General features: G+C 46.2%; 1 protein-coding gene across 1 annotated transcript in view; it reads right to left on the bottom strand.

Annotated features, from left to right (window-relative positions):
- Window positions 1–13,747, bottom strand: part of LOC121274000 — a gene marked incomplete at its 5' end in the record, with an annotated part of 117,268 nt that extends 103,521 nt beyond the window's left edge. The window contains 6 exons of the mRNA XM_041181134.1: window positions 3,705–3,888; window positions 5,539–5,620; window positions 9,699–9,795; window positions 10,643–10,936; window positions 12,189–12,464; window positions 13,666–13,747. Of these exons, the coding sequence (XP_041037068.1) occupies window positions 3,705–3,888; window positions 5,539–5,620; window positions 9,699–9,795; window positions 10,643–10,936; window positions 12,189–12,464; window positions 13,666–13,747 (1,015 nt within the window). The remainder of the gene's footprint in view (window positions 1–3,704; window positions 3,889–5,538; window positions 5,621–9,698; window positions 9,796–10,642; window positions 10,937–12,188; window positions 12,465–13,665) is intronic.
- Between the last annotated feature and the right edge of the window lie 6,806 nt (window positions 13,748–20,553).

Genomic DNA, 20,553 nt, shown 5'->3' with positions numbered 1-20,553 from the left:
GTTTCTGCCCCCTTGTTCTGGACCCCCCCTCACCTCACCCCCACCATCGGGGGAAATAGTTTCTCCTTATCGACCCCATCGAATCCTTTAATCATCTTAAACCCCTCGATTAGATCACCCCTTAATCTTCGAGACTCGAGGAAACACAAGCCTGGTCTGTGCAACCTGTCCTCGGGATTTAACCCTTTCAGCCCCGGGATCGTTCTGGTGACTCTGGGCTGCAGCCCCTCCGAGGACAATATCCCCTCCCTGAGGAGCAGGGTCCAGGACTGAACCCAGTGACTACAGGTGGGGTCTGAGAGAAGCTTTAGAAAACTGTGCCGCACACTTCAAAAACTTCTTAAATTCAACCCTGTATCGAGTGCCTTAGAATACTGGGGCCAATATTTACCCCCAACTAACATCCCTAAAAACAGATGATCTGGGTCATTCTCACATTGCTGTTTGTGGGAGCTTGCTGTGCGCAAATTGACTGTGGTGTTTCCTACATTACAACGGGGATCCGCACGTCAAAGATAGTCCTTCATTCCCTGAGAAATGTTTTTGAACAGTGGATGCTGTTGAAACGTAGGAAACAGGGCAGACATTTTCTGCACAGCAGGATCCCACAAACAGCAGTGGGATACAGACCCAGAACATCTGTTCTTTTTAATGATGTTGGTTTAGGGATAAATATTGGTCCCAGGACACTGGGGATAACTACCCCACCCGACACTGTACCCACCCCCTACACTTTGCCCGAGAAGTGTCCATGGGGTTTTTGACATCCATCCGAGGTGTCCACTCTGTGCCTGTTCCAGGATCTTGAGGCTCAAGACCCAACATTGGGTTCACTTTGAGCCTATCCAATCGGGCACAGGGACTGTTCCCACAAACTGCCAGGACCTGTCTTAAGGCTATTGTTCCCTCTCGGCATGAGAGGGATGATGGGTTGAAGGTCATCTTTCACCCGAATCCTGTCTTAACAACATTGTAAACGCAGTAGGAAAAATCCCACTGGCCCCTTGTATCTTAACAACATCGTAAACATGACCTAAAGAATCCCCTGGTCACCCCTGAGTGTTTCTAATATTGTAAACACAGTGGGCATATTTCCTCCAGCCTCTGAGAGGTAAAATTATGACACTAGAGCACCGCCATTGGCAGGAGGGTGTAACTACAGTGTGACATGTTTACATGGGAATGTTACATTACAAATGAAGGTACATGATTGTAAATAATGAAAAGGGCATGTGATAACAGGAAATGGTGCCTTGGAGAATGGAATTATTCATCAGAGAATGGTATTTCATTGGATAAACAATGTACAGAAATGTCTGAGCATTTTAATTGCTTGTTTTTTATATTCATTTATGGAATATGGGCAGTACTGGCTAGGCCAGAATTATTGCCCATCCCTAATTGCCCTTGAGAAGGTGGTGGTGAGCTGCCTTCTTGAACAGTTGCAGTCGATGTGGTGTAGGTACACCCACAGAGCTGTTAGGGAGGGAGTTGCAGGATTTTGACCCAGTGACAGTGAGGGAATGGCCGATATATTTCCAAGTCAGGATGGTGAGTGACTTGGAGGGTAACTTCCAGGTGGTGGTGTTACCATGTATCTGCTGCCCTGTACTTTGAGATGGTAGTGGTCGTGTGTTTGAAGGTGCTGTCTAAGGAGTTTTGGTGAGTTCCTGCAGTGCACCTTGTAGATGGTACACACTGCGGCTACTGTGTGTCAGTTGTGCAGAGAGTGAATGTTTGTGGATGGGGTGCCAATGTAGTGGGGCTGCTTTGTCCTGAGTGGTGTTGAGTTTATTGAATCTTGTTGGAGCTGCACTCATCCAGGCAAGTGGAGAGTCTTCCATCACACTCCTGACATGTGCCTTGAAGGCGGTGGACAGGCTTTGGGGAGTCTGGAGTGAGTTACTCACTGCATGATTCCCAGCCTCTGACCTGCTCTTGTAGCCACAGTGTTTTTATGGCTAGTCCAGTTCAGTTTCTGGTCAATGGTAATCCCCAGGATGTTGATAGTGGGGGATTCAGCAATGGTAATGCCATTGAACATCAAGGTGCGATGGTTAGATTCTCTCTTATTGGAGATGGTCATTGCCTGACACTTGTCAGCGCAAGCCTGGATATTGTCCAGGTCTTGCTGCATTTGGACAAGGACTGCTTCAGTATCTGAGGAACCGTGAATGATGCTGAACAATGTGCAATCATCAGTGAACATCCACACTTCTGTCCTTATGATGGAAGGAAGGTCATTGATGAAGCAGCTGAAGATGGTTGGGCCTCGGACACTACCCTGAGGAACTCCTGCAGTGATGTCCTGGAACTGAGATGATTGACCTCCAACATCCACAACTATCTTCCTTTGTGCTGGGTATGGCTCCAACCAGTGGAGAGTTTTCCCTCTGTTATGATGTGGTAGATGATGTGTGCCAGGGGGACCAAATCCACAAGGGAAACTTGGTCACACTATCACAACGGTTTTGCAATTTGTATTTATTATGAGATGTGTGCACTGAATTCAGGAGTAATGTGTTGATCAAGACATTTAGAGATCTTAAAAATTAAATTTTCTTATTTATTAACAAAATACAAGATTTCAAGCACACACATAAGGATACGGTTACTATTATAACAAATCCTAAACTTCCTAATTAACCTTGAAGATGCTGGACAGGCATTGGGGAGTCTGGAGGTGAGTAGTACAACCCCGTTTAAGGCAACAGTCCAAAATAGATTTCAGATTTAAAAACAGAACCAGCAAGTTAACACAGTACACACTTGAGAGTGGAATTCCAAATGGCTTTCTCGATCTATAGTCACTGAACATAACAGACCTATGGACAAATGCCTGGAGGCTTCTTCAAGTCTGATTCACACACTCTTGTTAGATTTTACATGGTCCCCAAAATAGCCTTTCATTCTCCTTTGTTTCTGTTTCTCTCTCTTTGATATGTAAATTTCATTGTTCCATATGTCTTTGGAATTATAAATTTCCCATAATATAAAAATTTTAATGCTGCCAATGTTGTCAATAACCTTTGGGAAAAAATAAAAACACTGCTTAACCTTACTTATCGGCCTCGTTGTAAACAGACCAACAGCTCTTTGAAATTCAAACAATCCCATCACTTATCTAAAAATGCAAATTCCCTTCACACATTACAGCCTCCATGTTCACTCATTAGCGTTTCATGTACATTTCTACACCTAGCTTCTTTTGATAATCTCAAACTTGCAGTCTACCTGACTCCAGATATAATTAAGCCACACAGACAGACCCATCTACACTCACACCCATAAACCTAGTTTACAACAAACCAGGAAAATATTATGTAAATTATTATACTTTCGTCCCACCCCTGATTCCCATTGACTCCAGTTTTGCTCGGGATCCTAGATGCCACACTCGGTCAAATGCAGCCTTGATGTCAAAGGCAGTCACTCTCACCTCACCTTGTATTAACAGATGTAACATTATACATAATTCATAAGCTTCTCACAATCTTTTACAGCATGGAAAAAGGTGCAGCATTCAGAAAGCTCACTCAGAACAGATAAAAAAAAAGTTGAGCAACATCATATTTCTGTTCATTACTATTTGGCCATGTTGGCTGCACACACCCCACAGCCTCGGTCCCTGTTTCACACTCAGTTTTTCTGGAACCTGATCTGTGCGTATTCCGTGTCCTCGCTCCTGTGCACAGTCCTGTCACCGCTGGGCAGCTTTGAAAAGTTGATGGTGGCGTAGAGAAGCTCGTCTGGTTTGTCGGAGTTCCCATGTCCAGCATCGCCTCCCACTGGACCTTCAGAGAGATCCCGGGGAGCTGGGGTCTCCCCCTCACTAGTTGTGTCTCTGGTTGTGTCCTGGGGCTCAGTAATCAGCACGTTCTGTTTACGCTACAGAGAAATGGAAACAGAAGATATCCTCACATCATTTAATGGCACTGATAGGGTTAAATTATTGTGCAGACTCGTTTAATTCTCTCTCTCATATCGTATAAAAGAAACCACCTAGGGCAGTGCAGCACTCCCTCAGTACTGACCCTCCAACAGTGCAGCACTCCCTCAGTACTGACCCTCCTACAGTGCAGCACTCCCTCAGTACTGACTGTCCAACAGTGCAGCACTCCCTCAGTACTGACCCTCCGACAGTGCAGCACTCCCTCAGTACTGACCCTCCAACAGTGCAGCGCTCCCTCAGTACTGACCCTCCAACAGTGCAGCACTCCCTCAGTACTGACCCTCTGTCAGCGCAGCACTCCCTCAGTACTGACCCACTGTCAGCGCAGCACTCCCTCAGTACTGATCCTCCGACAGGGCAGCACTCCCTCAGTACTGACACTCAGTCTCACACTCAATCGGTAATGGCTCTGGCGAGTGACGGCTTGGATTCTGCACTCAGGTGCCTGGTGTGAGGCTCAATAACATGAACCTTGTAATCAGAGAGAGGATGAGAGTGAGGGATAGAGGAGGGATAGAGACAGAGTGTTATTAATCTATTAATGTTTGTATTGTAATTGCAAACTGTCTTTTTAAACAGAGATTTAGTATTTGTGTGTGTCTGTGAATATTTTAATTGGATTAAAGCCAGCCAGTCTGTGTGCTTTGATGTATAGTAGTTTTGAGATGTAAACAAAGAGGTAAAGTGGTAATTTGCATTTTTAAATAAAGCATTCAAAGCCTGAGAGTGAAATCTTAAACCAATCAACGTTTATATTACTAATAAAATTGATACGATGAAAGGGGATTTATTGTTATATGGAGTTCAAAGGTCCTGATGATACATTGCGAATTTACCTTCAAAGAGAAGCCATAAGACTAAGACATAGGAGGAGAAATTAGACCATTCGGTCCATCGAGTCTGCTCCACCATTCATACATGGCTGATATGTTTCAAAAACCCCATTCTCCCACCTTCGCTCCTAACGTTTGATCCCCTTACCAATCAAGAGCCTATCAATCTCCATCTTCTTTACACTCAAGCGCTGGGTATAACTTGAGCAGTTTTGTGTGTGCAGAGCAGAGGCTTGTAACATCAAAGCAGCTGTAAGCCTACACCTGTCTGCAAAGGAACCAAAGTGAAAGGAACCTCATTTGGAATTTGTGAGGTGAAAATGCTTTGCCTGGTGTCTGCTTAAATTCTATGTGTTGTCTTAGAGGAGATTAGTTTGAAAAATTGTTAAAAAGTTATGATAATACTAGTTTGTAACCATGTGCATATGTTTAACTTGTGTAAATTAATAAATGTCTCATCTAGATTGATATAAACCCATCTCGAGAACTGGTGGTCTTATTCCTGAATTTAGAGCTGCATCTCAAACATTCCACTGGGAAATATAGGTTATGACAGTTGTTTAAAGTTTCCCTCTGGGATTTTAAACAACAGCCTTTACCAGTTGCTGTGTCATAACAGAGAGACAGCATGATACTGAACCATTGCTGACTCCACAGGTACAAATCAGTGGGTAACTGGGCAGGGAATCTGGGACACGTGTTGTCTACACACTGAGATTGAAGCTTTGGAGTGAGTGTAAACAGCTCCTGTACCTGGTGCTTCACAGAGAGTGAACTGGGGGTCAATGCGATGTCACTAGTCCCTAAAACTCTCTCCTCCATCGCTGTCTTTCTCCTGAAATAACACAATATCACACTGTGGTTATCATATAGCAGAGAGTCAGTGCAGCACAGACACAGAGCCCACTGTAACCTTACACCAACGACTGGACTGTCTCTTTCAATCAGTTCTGCACAAAGCACAGAATCAAGAAGCTTGACACCATCCAGGACAAAGCAGCTCTATTGATCGACACCCCATCCACCACATTAAACATTCACTCCCTCCACCACAAACACACAGTGGCAGCAGTGTGTGTACCATCTACAAGATGCACTGCAGCAACTCAGCAAGGCTCCTTCAACAGCACCTTCCAAACCCGCGACCTCTACCATCTAGAAGGACAAGGGCAGCAGACACATGGGAACACCACCACCTGGAAGTTCCCCTCCAAATCACTCACCATCCTGACTTGGAAATATATCACTGTTCCTTCACTGTCGCTGGGTCAAAATACTGGAACTCCCTCCCTAACAGCACTGTGGGTGTACCTACAACACATGGACCGCAGCAGGTCATTAAGGCAGCTCACCAACACCTTCTCAAGGGCAATTAGGGATGGGCATTAATGCTGACATCACCAGTGACAGACACATTCGATGAACGAATTAAAAATCACACAAATCAATGTATTTATTGTGAGCCTGCTGCACACTCGCCCTGTCGAAGGAGCCTTTGTGGTTCCATTCTTAATCGAAGCAGATCAGAGTTACTACAACTACTTGCATTTATATAGCACCTTCAATGTAGCAAAATGTCCCAAGGCTCATCCGGGGATTGGTAGTCACATCTTCACCTGACTCTGAGGCACATGAGGAGATATTAGGGACATGAGACCAACAGCTGAGTCAACAAAGTCAGTTATTAACGGGCATCTTAAAGGAGGAACTGGAGATAGTGAATGAGAGACAGACACAGAAAGAAAGACAGAGACAGGGAGGGAGAGAGAGAGAGAGAGAGAGAGGGAGGGAGAGAGAGAGCGAGAGAGAGAGAGAGAGAGAGAGAGAGAGAGACAGTGAATCTCTGTCCCCAATGGCTCAGCATCCAGTCCTCTCTGGAGAAGCATTTCATTCCAAACCACACCAACCGCAGCCCAATTCCATCCCTTCCTCCCTCTCCCCCCACTCTCCCCCAGTGGGTTGTTTCCTGTTCCCAGGAATCTCAATCCCTACCCCCACCCCCACACCTCCTCACTCCCTCTCCCCATTTCGCATTCAGTTATGCTCGAACCTGATCTCTGCGTATTCTGTCTCCTCTTCCCTGTGGACAGACCCATCACCACTGGACATCCTCAAGACTTGGGGGTTGGCGTAGAGAAACTCTTCAGTTTTGTTGGGGTTCCCATGTACAACATCGCCTCCCACTGCACCTTCAGAGAGACCCCAGGGAGCTGGGGTCTCCCCGTCGCCAGTTGTGTCTCTGTTTGTGTTCCGGGGCTCAGTAATCAGCACGTTCTGTTTACCCTACAGAGAAATGGAAACAGAAGATATCCTCACATCATTTACTGGCCCTGATAGGGTAAAATTATTGTACAGCATGGTTAGTGTCAGTCATGTCTCAGTGCGTTTAACCCTCTCTCTCATGTCAAATGAAAGATACCACCTATGGCAGTGCAGCACTCCCTCAGTACTGACCCTCCGACAGTGCAGCACTCCCTCAGTACTGACCCTCCGACAGTGCAGCACTCCCTCAGTACTGACCCTCCGACAGTGCAGCACTCCCTCAGTACTGACCCTCCGACAGTGCAGCACTCCCTCAGTACTGACCCTCAGACAGTGTATCACTCCCTCAGTACTGACCCTCCGACAGTGCAGCAGTCCCTCAGTACTGACGCTCCGACAGTGCAGCTCTCCCTGAGTACTCACCCTCCGACAGTGCAGCGCTCCCTCAGTACTGACCCTCCGACAGTGCAGCACTCCCTCAGTACTGACCCTCCGACAGTGCAGCTCTCCCTCAGTACTGACCCTCAGACAGTGCAGCACTCCCTCAGTACTGACCCTCCGACAGTGCAGCTCTCCCTCAGTACTGACCCTTCGACAGTGCAGCACTCCCTCAGTACTGACCCTCCGACAGTGCAGCACTCCCTCAGTACTGACCCTCCGACAGTGCAGCGCTCCCTCAGTACTGACCTTCCGACAGTGCAGCTCTCCCTCAGTACGGACTCTCCGACAGTGCAGCTCTCCCTCACTACTGACCCTCCGACAGTGCAGCACTCCCTCAGTACTGACCCTCTGACAGTCTCGCACTCCCTCAGTAATGGCTCTGGTGAGTGACGGCTTGGATTCTGCACTCAAGTGTCTGGTGTGAAGCTGATTAACATGAACCTTGTAATCAGAGAGAGGATGAGAGAGAGAGAAAGAGAGAGAGAGAGAAAGGGAGGTAGGGATAGAGAGAGAGACTGGCATGATGCGATAAATGAGTATCATGTTATTGGAACTTATTTTTATTCACATAGGGGTTTAGTCTGTGGGTGTGTCTGTGTGTGTTTTAACTGGATTAAAGCCAGCCAGTCAGGGTATTTTGATGCATAGTAGTTTTGAGATGTAAACTGAGGGATAAAAATTTGTATTTTTAAACAGAGCATTCAAAGCCTGAGAGTGAAATCTTAAACCAATCAACATTTATTTTATTGATAAAATTGATACTATGACAGAGGATTTATTGTTAGAAGAGATTGAGTTCAAAGGTCCTGATGATACAATGAGAATTTACATCCAAAGAGAAGCGCTGGATATAACTTGAGCAGTTTTGTGTGTGCAGAGCAGAGGCTTCTAACATCAAAGCATCTGTAAGCCTACACCTGTCTGCAAAGGAACCAAAGTGAAAGGAACCTCATTTGGAATTTTTGAGGTGAAAAAGCTTTGCCTGGAATCTGCTTAAATTCTATGGGTTATCTTAGAGGAGATTAGTTTGGGAATTTGTTAAAAAGTTATGATAATACTAGCTTGTAGACATGTGCATATGTTTAAATTGTGTACATTAATAAATGTCTCATGTAGTTTGATATAAACCCATCTCGAGAACCGGTAGTCTTATTCCTGAATTTAGAGCTGCATCTCAAACATTCCACTGGGAAATATAGGTTATGACATTTGTTTATAGTTTCCCTCTGGGATTTTAAACAACAGCCTTTACCAGTTGCTGTGTCATAACAGAGAGACAGCATGATACTGAACCATTGCTGACTCCACAGGTACAAATCAGTGGGTAACTGGGCTGGGAATCTGGGACACGTGTTGTCTACACACTGAGATTGAAGCTTTGGAGTGAGTCTAAACAGCTCCTGTACCTGGTGGTTCACAGAGAGTGGACTGGGGGTCAATGCAATGTCACTGGTCCCTGAAACTCTCTCCTCCATCGTTGCCTTTCTCCTGCAATAACACAATATCACACTGTGGTTATCATATAGCAGAGAGTCAGTGCAGCACAGACACAGAGCCCACTGTAACCTTACACCAACGACTGGACTGTCTGTTTAAATCACATCTGCACAAAGCACAGAATCAAGAATCTCGACACAATCCACAACAAAGCAGCCCGATTGATCGACACCCCATCCACCACATTAAACATTCACTCCCTCCACCATGAACACACAGTGGCAGCAGTGTGTGTACCATTTACAAGATGCACTGCAGCAACTCAGCAAGGCTCCTTCGACAGCACCTTCCAAACCCACGATCTCTACCATCTAGAAGGACAAGGGCAGCAGACACATGGGAACACCACCACCTGGAAGTTCCCCTCCAAGTCACTCACCATCCTGACTTGGAAATATATCACCATTCCTTCACTGTCGCTGGGTCAAAATCCTGTAACTCCCTCTCTAACAGCACTGTGGGTGTACCTACACCACATGGACTGCAGCGGGTCAAGAAGGCAGCTCACCACCTCCTTCTCAAGGGGCAATTAGAGATGGGTAATTAATGGCAGCCTCACCAGTGACAGCCACATTCAATGAAAGAATTTAAAATCTCACAGCTCAGGAGGAAGCCACTCAGCCCATCGTGCCTGTGCTGGCCCTTTGTAAAAACTGTTCAATTAGTCCTAATCAAATGTTTATATTAAAATCAAGTTAAATCTTCAGATGTACTTTCTCACACAGATGAAGATGAAGATTTCAGCCAGTAAAACACTCAACATGATCCCAGCCGTGAGCAATCCTACTGTCCATTTACTGGAGTCTCTACCTGTAAAAACAGCCATTAATTACTGCACTACATTTTTAGAATGATGCTCCGATGTATCTCGAGAAGCGATACACTCACTCAATGTTTAAATACTCATTCTCGGGCAATGCTGACATTTATTGTCCATCCCTAGTTTCCTCTTGAGAAGGTGGTGGGGAGTCTTCCTCCTGAACCAGTGGTTTGACCCAAACTGGGAGAGCAGTTCAGAGGGCAGGTAAGAGTTAACCATGTTGGTGTTTGAGACTGGAGTCCCATACACACCCAGACCTGTTCAAATGGAAGGGTTTCCCTCCCTAAATGTGTAATTATATCTTTAATTTCTATATATATGTATCAAATAACCTCAGTAAAATAATCAATTATCACCTCATTTTCACGCTATTGTTTGTGGGATCTTGCTCTGCACAAATCAGCTGTTGCGTTTCTCGATGTAATCTATTTAACATTTATATATAATTTTTCTCGATGTAATCTATGTAATACTTATATATAATATTTCGTCGTTTGGGAGGAGAACCTGAGTATTGCTGAGAAAGGACATTTTGTCAAAGCTTTCTGTCTTGCACCCAATGAAGCAGCTTATCTGGGGGAGAGAGTTCCAGATTTCCACTCCGCTTTGTGTGAAGAAGTGCATCCTGACATCACCCCCTGAACGGCCTGGCTCCAATCTGACCAAGTGTTGCCATTGTCACATGAGGTCAGGTGATTCAAAGCTTGGTCAAAGGGGTAAGTTGTAAAGAGCATCTTAGAGGAGGTAGAGAGAGAGGTGGAGAGGTTGAGGGAGGGAATTCTCGAGTTTAGGGATCAATCCAGCTGAGTGGAGATCGATCCTGAGCGAGTCTCTCACCTTTGACCCACAGATACACCTTGAACATGGCTTCCCCGTGTGGGTTTTGAACCGAGCAGGATGCCATCACTCCCCCCTCATCTTGGGGTCTCATCAGGGTGAGGGAACCAGTCACCAGATGCCCATCTCTGACCTGCCAGGACACAAAACCTCCGTGTGTTTGGTTACCACTGATGTTGGCACTGGGCAGGTGCCAGGTGAGGTCTCCGGGTGGGTTGGAGTTGGCCACACAGACGCAGGTGACCCCCTCTGACCTCCGAGTGCACTCTGACTGCTGGGAAATCTCCGGCTTATCTGAGGAGGGAAGGACAACAATGAGAGAACGTCAGAGCAAAGTTAGAGCGTAAGATAGAATCTTCACACTGAAACACTCATTCCTGCCTTTGTTACCTCCGCACTCGACTATCCCAACACTGTCCTGCCCGACCTCCCATCTTCCACTCTCCATAAACATAAGCTCATCCCAAACTCTGCTGTCCCCATGTCCTAACTCACACCGAGTCCCGTTCACATATCACTCCCTGTTGGTCACTGAGCTACACTGGCTCCCGGTCCGGCAATGCCACAATTTTAAAATTCACATTGTTTCAAATTCCTCCTTACCCCCTCCCTATCTCTGTTACCTCCTCCAGCCCCTACAACCCTCCCTATCTCTGTTACCTCCTTCAGCACCTATAACCCTCCTTATCAGTGTAACCTCCACCAACATCTATAACCCTCCATATCTCTGTAACCTCCTGCAAACCTCACAACCGTCCCTATCCCTGTAACCTCCTACAGCCCCTATAAAACTCGCTAACTCCGCAACAACCTTCCATCCCTACACCCCTCCCTACCTATGTAACCGTCTCCAGCCCCCACAACCTTCCCTATCTCTGTAACCTCCTCCAGCCCCCACAACCCTCCCTATCTCTGTAACCGCCTCCAGCCCCCACAACCCTCCCTATCTCTGTAACCTCCTCCAGCCCCTACAACCCTCCCTATCTCTGTTACCTCCTCCAGCCCCTACAACCCTCCCTATCTCTGTAACCTCCTCCAGCCCATACAACCCTCCCTATCTCTGTAACCTCCTCCAGCCCCTACAACCCTCCCTATCTCTGTTACCTCCTCCAGCCCCAACAACCCTCCCTATCTCTGTAATCTCCTCCAGCCCCTACAACCCTCCCTATCTCTGTAATCTCCTCCAGCATCTACAACTCTCCGAGATCTCTGCGCTCCTCCAATTCTGGCCTCTTGACCATCCCCCGATTCCTATCGCTCCACCATTGGCGGCCGTGCCTTCAGCTGCCTGGGTCCCGAGCTCTGGAATTCCCTCCGTAAACCTCTCCATTTCTATCTCTCTCCTCATTTCAGGCACTCCTTAAAATCCGGCCTCTTTCTCTGAGCTTTCAGTCCCTGTTCTAATATCTCCTTATGTATCTTGGAGAGGCACAGGGTGAAAAAAGCAGGGAGGTGATGCTAGTTATGCTAAACCACAGCAAGGAAGCTGCCCTCAGACAGAAAGTGTTTGAGTTTTAAGCAGAGACAGGTGGAGTAAAATGTTTACATTGTACGTTCAGGTGGGTGATGTTGGAGGTGCTGTTACCCATTGGGTTCCTCGCTGTGCAGTAGAAACCTGCATCATTCTCCCGTGTTACAGGAGTGAAGGAGAGAGAGCGGCTACTTGTGTTTAACTGGGTGCTGGTGTTCCCCTCGATCCTGAACCAGGTGTAATGATATATCGGTGGGACACTTTCACTGGAGCAGGTTAATGTGATATTGCTTCCCTCTCTTATCCCACCTGAGGATCTGCTGATGGACACCATCGTCTCCTGTGGGGGATCTGGAACAAGGATAGAGAACAATCAGCAGGTAATCCCCACACCCCACAGCTCTCCGAAATCTCTGCGCTCCTCCAATTCCAGCCTCTTGCACATTCTCCCATTCCCATCGCTCCACCATTGGCGGCCATGCCTTCAGCTGCCTGGACCATAACCTCTGGAATTCCCTCCATCATTTCTCACGTCCTTCGGACAAAATCTGACCCCGAGTCAATTTTGCTTCCAATTTTCCCCCCTCTATCATTCTCACAGGGTTCATCACTGACACTTCCCTTCCCTTCCTTGATCTCCCTATCTCAACTTCTGGTGATAGACTGTCCACCAATATCCATTACAAGCCCACTGACCCCCACACAGACCTCGAATTCAGCTCCTCACACCCCTCTTCCTGTAAGGACTCCATCCCATTCTCTCAGTTCCTTCGCCTCCGTCGTATCAGATCCGATGATGCCACATTTCAAAACAGCCCTTCTGACATGTCTTCCGTCTTCATTAACCGAGGTTTCACATCCACGGTGGGTGACGGGGCCCTCAACCATGTCTGGCCCATCTCCCACGCATCCACCCTCACACCTTCCTCTCCCTCCCAGAACCATGATAGTTTCCCCCTTGTCCTCACTTATCACCCCACCAGCCTCCGCATTCAAAGGATCGTCCTCCGCCATTTCCGCAAACTCCAGCATGATGCCACAACCAAACACATCTTCCCTTCACCCCCGCCCCGTCGCTGTCAGCATTCCACAGGGACCATTCCCTCCAGGACACCCTGGTCCACTCGTCCATCATCCCCAACAACTCATCCCCCTCTCACGGCACCTTCCCATGCAATTGCAGAAGTTGCAACACCTGCCCCTTCTCTTCCTCTCTCCTCTCCATCTGTAAAGTGCCTAGTCACAAGATGAGGTGATGTTTGTGTGAGTGTGAGAGTGTGTGTGTGTGTGTGTTGCTGTGTGTGAGTGTGTGTGTTGCTGTGTGTGAGCATGTATGTGTGTGTTTGTGTGTGTGTGTGTTTGCGTGTGTGTGTGTGTTGCTGTGTGTGTGTGTGTGTCTGCTTGTGTGTGTGTGTTGCTGTGTGTGTGTGTGTGTGTGTGTGTGTCTGTGTGTGTGTGTGTGTTTGTGTTTGTGAGTGTGTGTGTGTGTGTGTGCTGCTGTGTGTGTGTCTGTGTGTGTGTGTGAGTGATGTTGAAGTTTGCATTAACTCACGTTCCACATTGATGGTTATGAACCTCTCCACTGCTCCATGTTCATTCTCTGCCACACACTGATAGTCTCCAGTGTCCCTGGATGTAACGTGAGGAATCACCAACCACAGCTCATTGTTGGAACTTGTTCTGTTCCTTGGGACATTAAGATGTCGCCACGTCAGGTTAGAAGCTGGGAAGCTCTCGACAGAGCAGATTATCACTGCAGAATTCCCCTCAATTATATTGATTGATGAAGCATTAATCACATCAAGAGAAGCAATTGAGAGATTCTGTGGTGCGTCTGAAAACAAATAAAGATCAGTTGCTTACATTGACTGTGAAGCACTTTGAGAGACTCTGAGAATGTGAAAGGTGTGACATCAATGAAGGTTCCTTCACCACAAAGCACATAATCCAGGCAGACACTTCAGTTCAGCACTGAGGGAGTGCTGCACTGTCGGAGGGTCAGTGCTGAGGGAGAGCTGCACTGTAGCAGGTGCAGTGCTGATGGAGTGCTGCACAGTCAGACTGTCAGTTCTGATTGAGAACTGCAATGTGGGAGGGACAGTACTGAGGGAGCATTGCACTGTTAGAGAGTCAGTAATGAGGGAGTGCTGCACTGTAGGTGGGTCAGAGCTGAGGCAAACACACTGTTGGCTGTATACTTCAGGCCCTCTATGGTCAAGTGGAGCACCATGTACCTTTAAGAGAATGCAAGCGGACTAACCATGTGACAGTACTGAGCAATCATTGGACAGGTTGGGCTACTGGTTAACTGTATTTCTCGAGGTGGAGGTGGTTGTGGGGGTGCGCAAGGATTCAGTGTTCAGTCCTCTGCTGCAATAAATAATCACAGTTTGTTCTTATGTCTGTCTTTGTCCGTTATTGTTAGTAAGAATCAACTAGCGAGTGTATATGGAGGTGTGCAATTCGAGTTTACTCGACTGGTGAATTCAGAGACTCAAGACATAAAACTGGAGGTGAGGATGAACACAGCTAAAAACATAGCCCCTGAGTGAGGACCCACAATGCCAGCGAGCAGAACATTAGAAAGAGAATCTGTACGGAGGGTATAAAATAGGCTGCAGTCAGAGCAGGGAGCAGTGCTGCACTTAGAATTTGGGGAAAAAACCCTGCAGAATCGTGATCACAGGGATCCCACCAAAACTCAAAGAGAGCACGAAACCCAGCACAGAAAAGACAAGAGCGACAGAGAGGGAGTTAACAAAGAGGTGACAGCTCTTAAAGCAACAATACATTTAAAGAGGTACATGCAAGAACAATGGCTGTGGACACAATGTTATAAGAGACCCCAGAGAGCGGGTAACTCTGCGGAAGGTAAAAGATGAATCGATCGACGGCAGTGAAGGAAGCTGCAGTAAGACAAACACCTGAATTGGTCATTAACTGGGAAGACATCGGAAGCGCTGCCCCCTTGCAGTCGTTGACGATGCTGCAGTTCCGACGTGTCGATCCATTCAACCCCATTTCAGGTGACTGGTCTCAGTGTGTCGAACGCCTAGTGTTCTTTTTTACCGCTAATGACATCACAGGAGAGGAGAAGAAGACGGGGATTCTTGTATCCACATGTGGGAGCAAAACGTCCGTGCTGATTCTCAACCTCACGTCACTGACCATCTCCGACTCGAAGACTTTCAACGAGTGAATAAAAATTGTTCGAAACCACCTGAGACCACAGCCCTCAGTTACTATTCAGCACTTCATTACCCATATCAAACCCTCACCCTACCACCCAGCATCGAACGGCAGGGCTGAGCAGGGCATCCAAACCTTTAAATCCAGGGTGAGAAAGATGGAAGGGGATTCCATCGGCACGAGATTGTCCCGGTTCCTCTTCACAAACTGGGCCAGGCCACAAACAACGACCAGCATTGGCCCTGCAGAACTACTAATGAAGAGACATCTCCCCACCCACCTGACCCTTATCCAGCCGAATTTAAAGAGGAGGCTGGAGAAAAGCCAAGAGACGCACAATGGCCATGGTGGGAAAGAACTTTCACTGTGGGAGTTGCAGTCCTCGCGATGAACTATGGAGATGGGTCCAATTGGCTGTTAGGCGAGGTGAATGCAGTAACTGGATCCCTCTCCTATCATGTATCAGTAAACGACACATGGATCATTTCCCCAAAATAACGCTGGTCCCACAAGAAGAAGTGAAGTCTTCATCTACACTTGAGTCTGTGCCACATGTAGAGGACAGGTCCCAAAATTTGGAAGGAGAAACATGCAAGAAAGCCTCCTGAGAGACTTGATTTGTAAATAGTTATTAGTGTAATTAGTTCACTTGTTATTAAGTTTGTCAACTGCACTTTTTAAATAAAGGGGGAAGGATGTGGTAAAGTGGAGTTCCATGTACAGTTAAGAGAATGCAAGTGGATAAACCATGTGACAGTGCTGTCCAATCATTGTACAGTGCGGGCTTCTGGTTAACTGTAAGTCTAGAGCTGGAGGTGGTTATGGGAGCATGCAAGAATTTAGTGCTCTGCCCTCTTGCAATAAATAATCAGCTTGTTCTAAAGTCGGTCTCTCTTGGTTATTGATAGCGATCATCAAATAACAAGTGTATATGAAGGAGTGCAATTCGCGTTTACTCAACCAGTGAACTCATAGACTCAAGATATAAAACCAACAAACAGTCAGGGAGAGATGGACAATCCAACATGTGATCATATCTCAGAGATGTGTAAGAAAAATAAAGCAGTAATACTCGGAGATTTTAACTACCCAAATATTAAATGGGACAGCTTTAGTGTGCAAGGTAGGGAGGGAGAAAAATTCTGAAGTTGCATCCAGGAGAACTTTTTTAGCCTGTGCATAGAAAGCTCAACAAGGGAGGGGGCAGTTCTGGACCTAATATATGGAAAAGCGCCGGGGAAGTTGGAAAGCGTATCAGTAGGGGAGATACTGACTGGAACTCAATTGGATTTAGGACAGTTATAGAGAAGGATAAGTTTGTGCTGGGAATAAATATTCTAAACTGGGGAAAGGCTAATTTTACTAAGATGAGATATGATTTGGCCCAAGTGGACTGGGAGAAGCTATTTGCAGATAAAACTGTGTCAGAGCAGTGGGAGGCATTCAAGGAGGGAATAGCGAGAGTACAGAGCAGATATATTCCTGTAAAGACAAAGAGAGAGAGCAAGTCTGGAGAACCCTGGAAGACAAGGAACATAAAGGTTAGGATTGAGAAAAAAGAGAAGCTTATGGCAGATACTGAGGGCTCAATACAGCAGAGTCCCTAGAGGAGTATAAATAGTGCAGAGGGGAACTGAAAAAGGACATTAGGAAAGATAAGAGAGTGCATGAGAAAGCACTGGTGGGTAGAATAAAGGAAAACCCAGAGGGGTTTTTTAAATATGTAAAGAGCAAGAGAATAACTCGGTAAAGAGTGGGGCCGATTAGGGACCATCGAGGTAATGTGTGTGTGGACCTGGAAGACGTGGGTACACTCCTCAATGAATACTTTGCATCAGTCTTCACAATGGAAAAGGATGATGCAGGTATAACATCAGGGTGGAGGACAGTGAAAAATGAGAGGAAATTAACACAGAGAGAGGAGGTACTGGTGGGTTTAACGGCCTGAAAAGTGGATAAATCCACAAGCCCGGATGAGATGAATCCAAAGCTGTCGAGGGAGGAAAGGGAAGAGATATCAGGGGCCCTGGCAGTAATTTTCAAATCCTCTCTGGTAACAAGTGAGGTGCCAGAGGACTGGAGGACAGCTAATGTTGTCCCATTATTAAAAAAGGGAGGAAGGGATAGATCAGGAAATTACAGGCCAGTCAGTCTAACCTCAGTGGTGGGGAAGTTACTAGAAAGAATTCTGAAGGACAGAATGAATCTGCACTGGGAGAGACAAGGATTAATCTGGGATATTCAGCATTGATTTGTTAAGGGAAGGTCGTGTTTGACAAACCTGATCAAATCTTTTGAGGAGGTAACCAGGAATGTTGATGAGAGTAATGCCTTTGATGTGGTCTACATGGGATTAGGAAGGCTTTTGATAAGGTGCCTCATGGCAGAGAGGCCAAGAAAGTAAGAGCCCATGGGATCCAAGGCAAAGTGGCACGTTGGATCCAATATTGGCTGAGGCAGGAAGCAGAGGGTGATGGTGGAGGGATGGTTCTGTGACTGGATGTCTGTTTCCAGTGGGGTTCCACAGGGGTCAGTGCTGGGGCCCTTGCTGTTTGTGGTGTATCATAAATGAAATGGACTTAAGTAAAGGGGGAATGATCATGACACAAATGGAATTCAACCTGGAAAAGTGTGAGGTGATGCACTTGGGGAGGGATTTGCTGACCAGCATGGACATGATGGGCTAAATGGCCTCCTTCTGTCCTGTAAGTGTCTATGAGTCTATGAGTCCATGATGCACTGTCGGAGAGTCAGTAGTAAGGATGTACTGCCTGTCAGGGGTCACTTTTTAGCAGTTAAAGACCAATGGTCTGTTGGTCAACAAAATGCAGTATGTGGGAGCTTGCTGTGCACATCTTATACTATTCCAGCTAATGTAGAATGAAGAGTGTCCGTACTTACATAGCACAGTAAGTACGAGGGTCCGCTCCGATGAAACAGATGGATATCTCACTCTGCAGCTGAGAGTGTGTCCGTGGTGTTTGAGTGATGGGATCAGAGTCAGAACAGAAGTATAGATCAGAGTGACACCATGCTGAGTTACAGTGTTTGAGACTGATCCAGGTACGTCAGTGGGAGTGTCCCAGGTTAAGACAGGTGCTGCTGTTCCATTGCACGTTGTGTTGAAGGTGCAGCTTACATCCACACGCTTTCCTGCAATAATTTCAGCAGGGAATATCGTGGGTTTATCTGTGAAATCTAACACACCGAGAATGGATCCTTTTAGAGAAATATAACATGAAGCATCAGTTCAAATAGAAACCATAGTCCCACAAGAGAAAGCACTTTTACAAGGATGATATCAGAACTGAGAGGTTACAATGATCATTTTAGAATTGTCTATTTTTACACTTGTTGAATCTCTGTCACTCAGCTTAATACATTTTCACTCAGTGACCCTTGATTTGACCAGACTGGATGAGGGTGGAGGAACAGCTCACAGCTCGGGGACAACAGACTCAGCATTTGGAAAAGGATATAGAGACACTGGAGAGGGTGGTAAAAAGCTTCACAAGGGTGATCTCAGCAATGTCGGGGTTTACCTGTCAGGAGAGGATGTACAGGCTGGGTCTCTGTTCTCTTGAACAGAGAAGGTTGAGGGGTGACCTCATTTAATCTTTGAAGTAATGACAGGTTTTGATTGAGTAGACATGGAGAGACTGTTTCCACTCCTCACAATGAACAAAACCAGAGGCTGACAATATAAGATAGTCACTAATAAATCCAATGGGGAATTCAGGAGAAACTTCTTTACCCAGAGAGTGGGGAGAATGTGTGCTTCAAGAATCACTTCACTGGCTGTGAATCGATTTAGGATCGTCCTGAGGTGGTGAAAGGTGCTATAGAAATGCGAGACTTGATTTTGTATTTTGAAAGAAGGTTTCCAAATATAAGATGGGAACTGAGAGGTTACAACAATCAGCAGCAACTTTCCTATTTTCAAACTTGGTGGGGAATGTGTCACTGAGTTGAATACACTTTCACTCCCAGACCCTTGAATTGCCAACACTGGGGTGTGGGTGATGGAGCAGCCCACAGCTCATGGAACCCTGGCTCATCATTCTCTCAGAGATCTGGGTCACTGATCCCATTGCTCTCTGTGGGAGCTTCCTGTGCACAAACTCACTGCCACGTTAGGCAGTGACTATACTTCAAGAATTTCTTCATTGTCTGTGAAGTGATTTCAAGTTTGTAGAGGTGGTGAAAGGCGCTATCGGAATGCAAGTCCTTCTTCTGTCAAATTGTTAGACTTTTAACCTGGATTAGGGAGATCGATGGGAGTGGATAACCTGATAACATTGATGGACACAGTCAACACATTTAATCATTGATATTAAAGTGAGTATTAGAGGTTGCTTTAGGACTGAACTGGAAGCGATCACCAGGTTATTGAGAATCAGACAGTGTGTTATAATAAGCTGTGTTTTGTGTTAATATGTAAATGTCACAGTTTGTGTTATTTCCCATTGAGTGTTGGATGTGAATTGTTGAGTAATTATAACAACGCACTTACCAGAAACGTGAAGCTGGGTTACAGGATAGTAGTTGTATCTATTCCTGCTGTCAAATTCTATTCTGAAAAAATAAGGTCCTGCATCTTCCAGTCTGATGTTGTTTATAATCAGGGAACAGTCGCCATCTTTCAGGTCTCCAGACAGCCGGGTCCGATGGTGGAACCGTGGTAACTCGTGACTGTGATCCTTGGCGTGAAAGGCTATGGGAGCCCGCAATTTGTATTTCTCCTTACTTAACCAGATTCCGACTCGTCGTTTGTTTTCAAAATGTGCTGGATAACTGTAATGACACGGAATCTGTACACACGAACCTTCCTGTGCTGTCACCTCTCGTGGAGTGTCACCTTTCCACTCTTGTGACAGTCCAACTGGAGAGAGAAATACCAATATTTAACCCTGGATCCTCATTTTCTAAGGAATCTCTTTGGATCCTCATTGTCTGAGGAGTCTCTTTGGATCCTCATTGTCTAAAGGATTATTTCTGATCCAAACCCCATATTGTTGTATTGTTGATTCCGATGCAGCATTGTAGACTGACTTGTCCCCAAGCTCAGCACTGACCCTACTCCATCAAACACTGTGAAACACACTAACAAAGCACCTCTAACCTGAGCTCTGCATGTGTGAAGAGCAAAGACAAATATGCCAATTGAATACTGACACCTTTACACACGGACAGCTTTGTCTTCTTTCTCCCTTCCAGTTATCTTGCTCCCTTATTGAAGTTGCTATCATGG

Source organism: Carcharodon carcharias (genome assembly GCF_017639515.1).
Source record: "Carcharodon carcharias isolate sCarCar2 chromosome 29 unlocalized genomic scaffold, sCarCar2.pri SUPER_29_unloc_15, whole genome shotgun sequence".
In the NCBI taxonomy this organism is placed as follows: domain Eukaryota; kingdom Metazoa; phylum Chordata; class Chondrichthyes; order Lamniformes; family Lamnidae; genus Carcharodon; species Carcharodon carcharias.
This window is presented reverse-complemented; position numbering and strand designations above follow the sequence as displayed.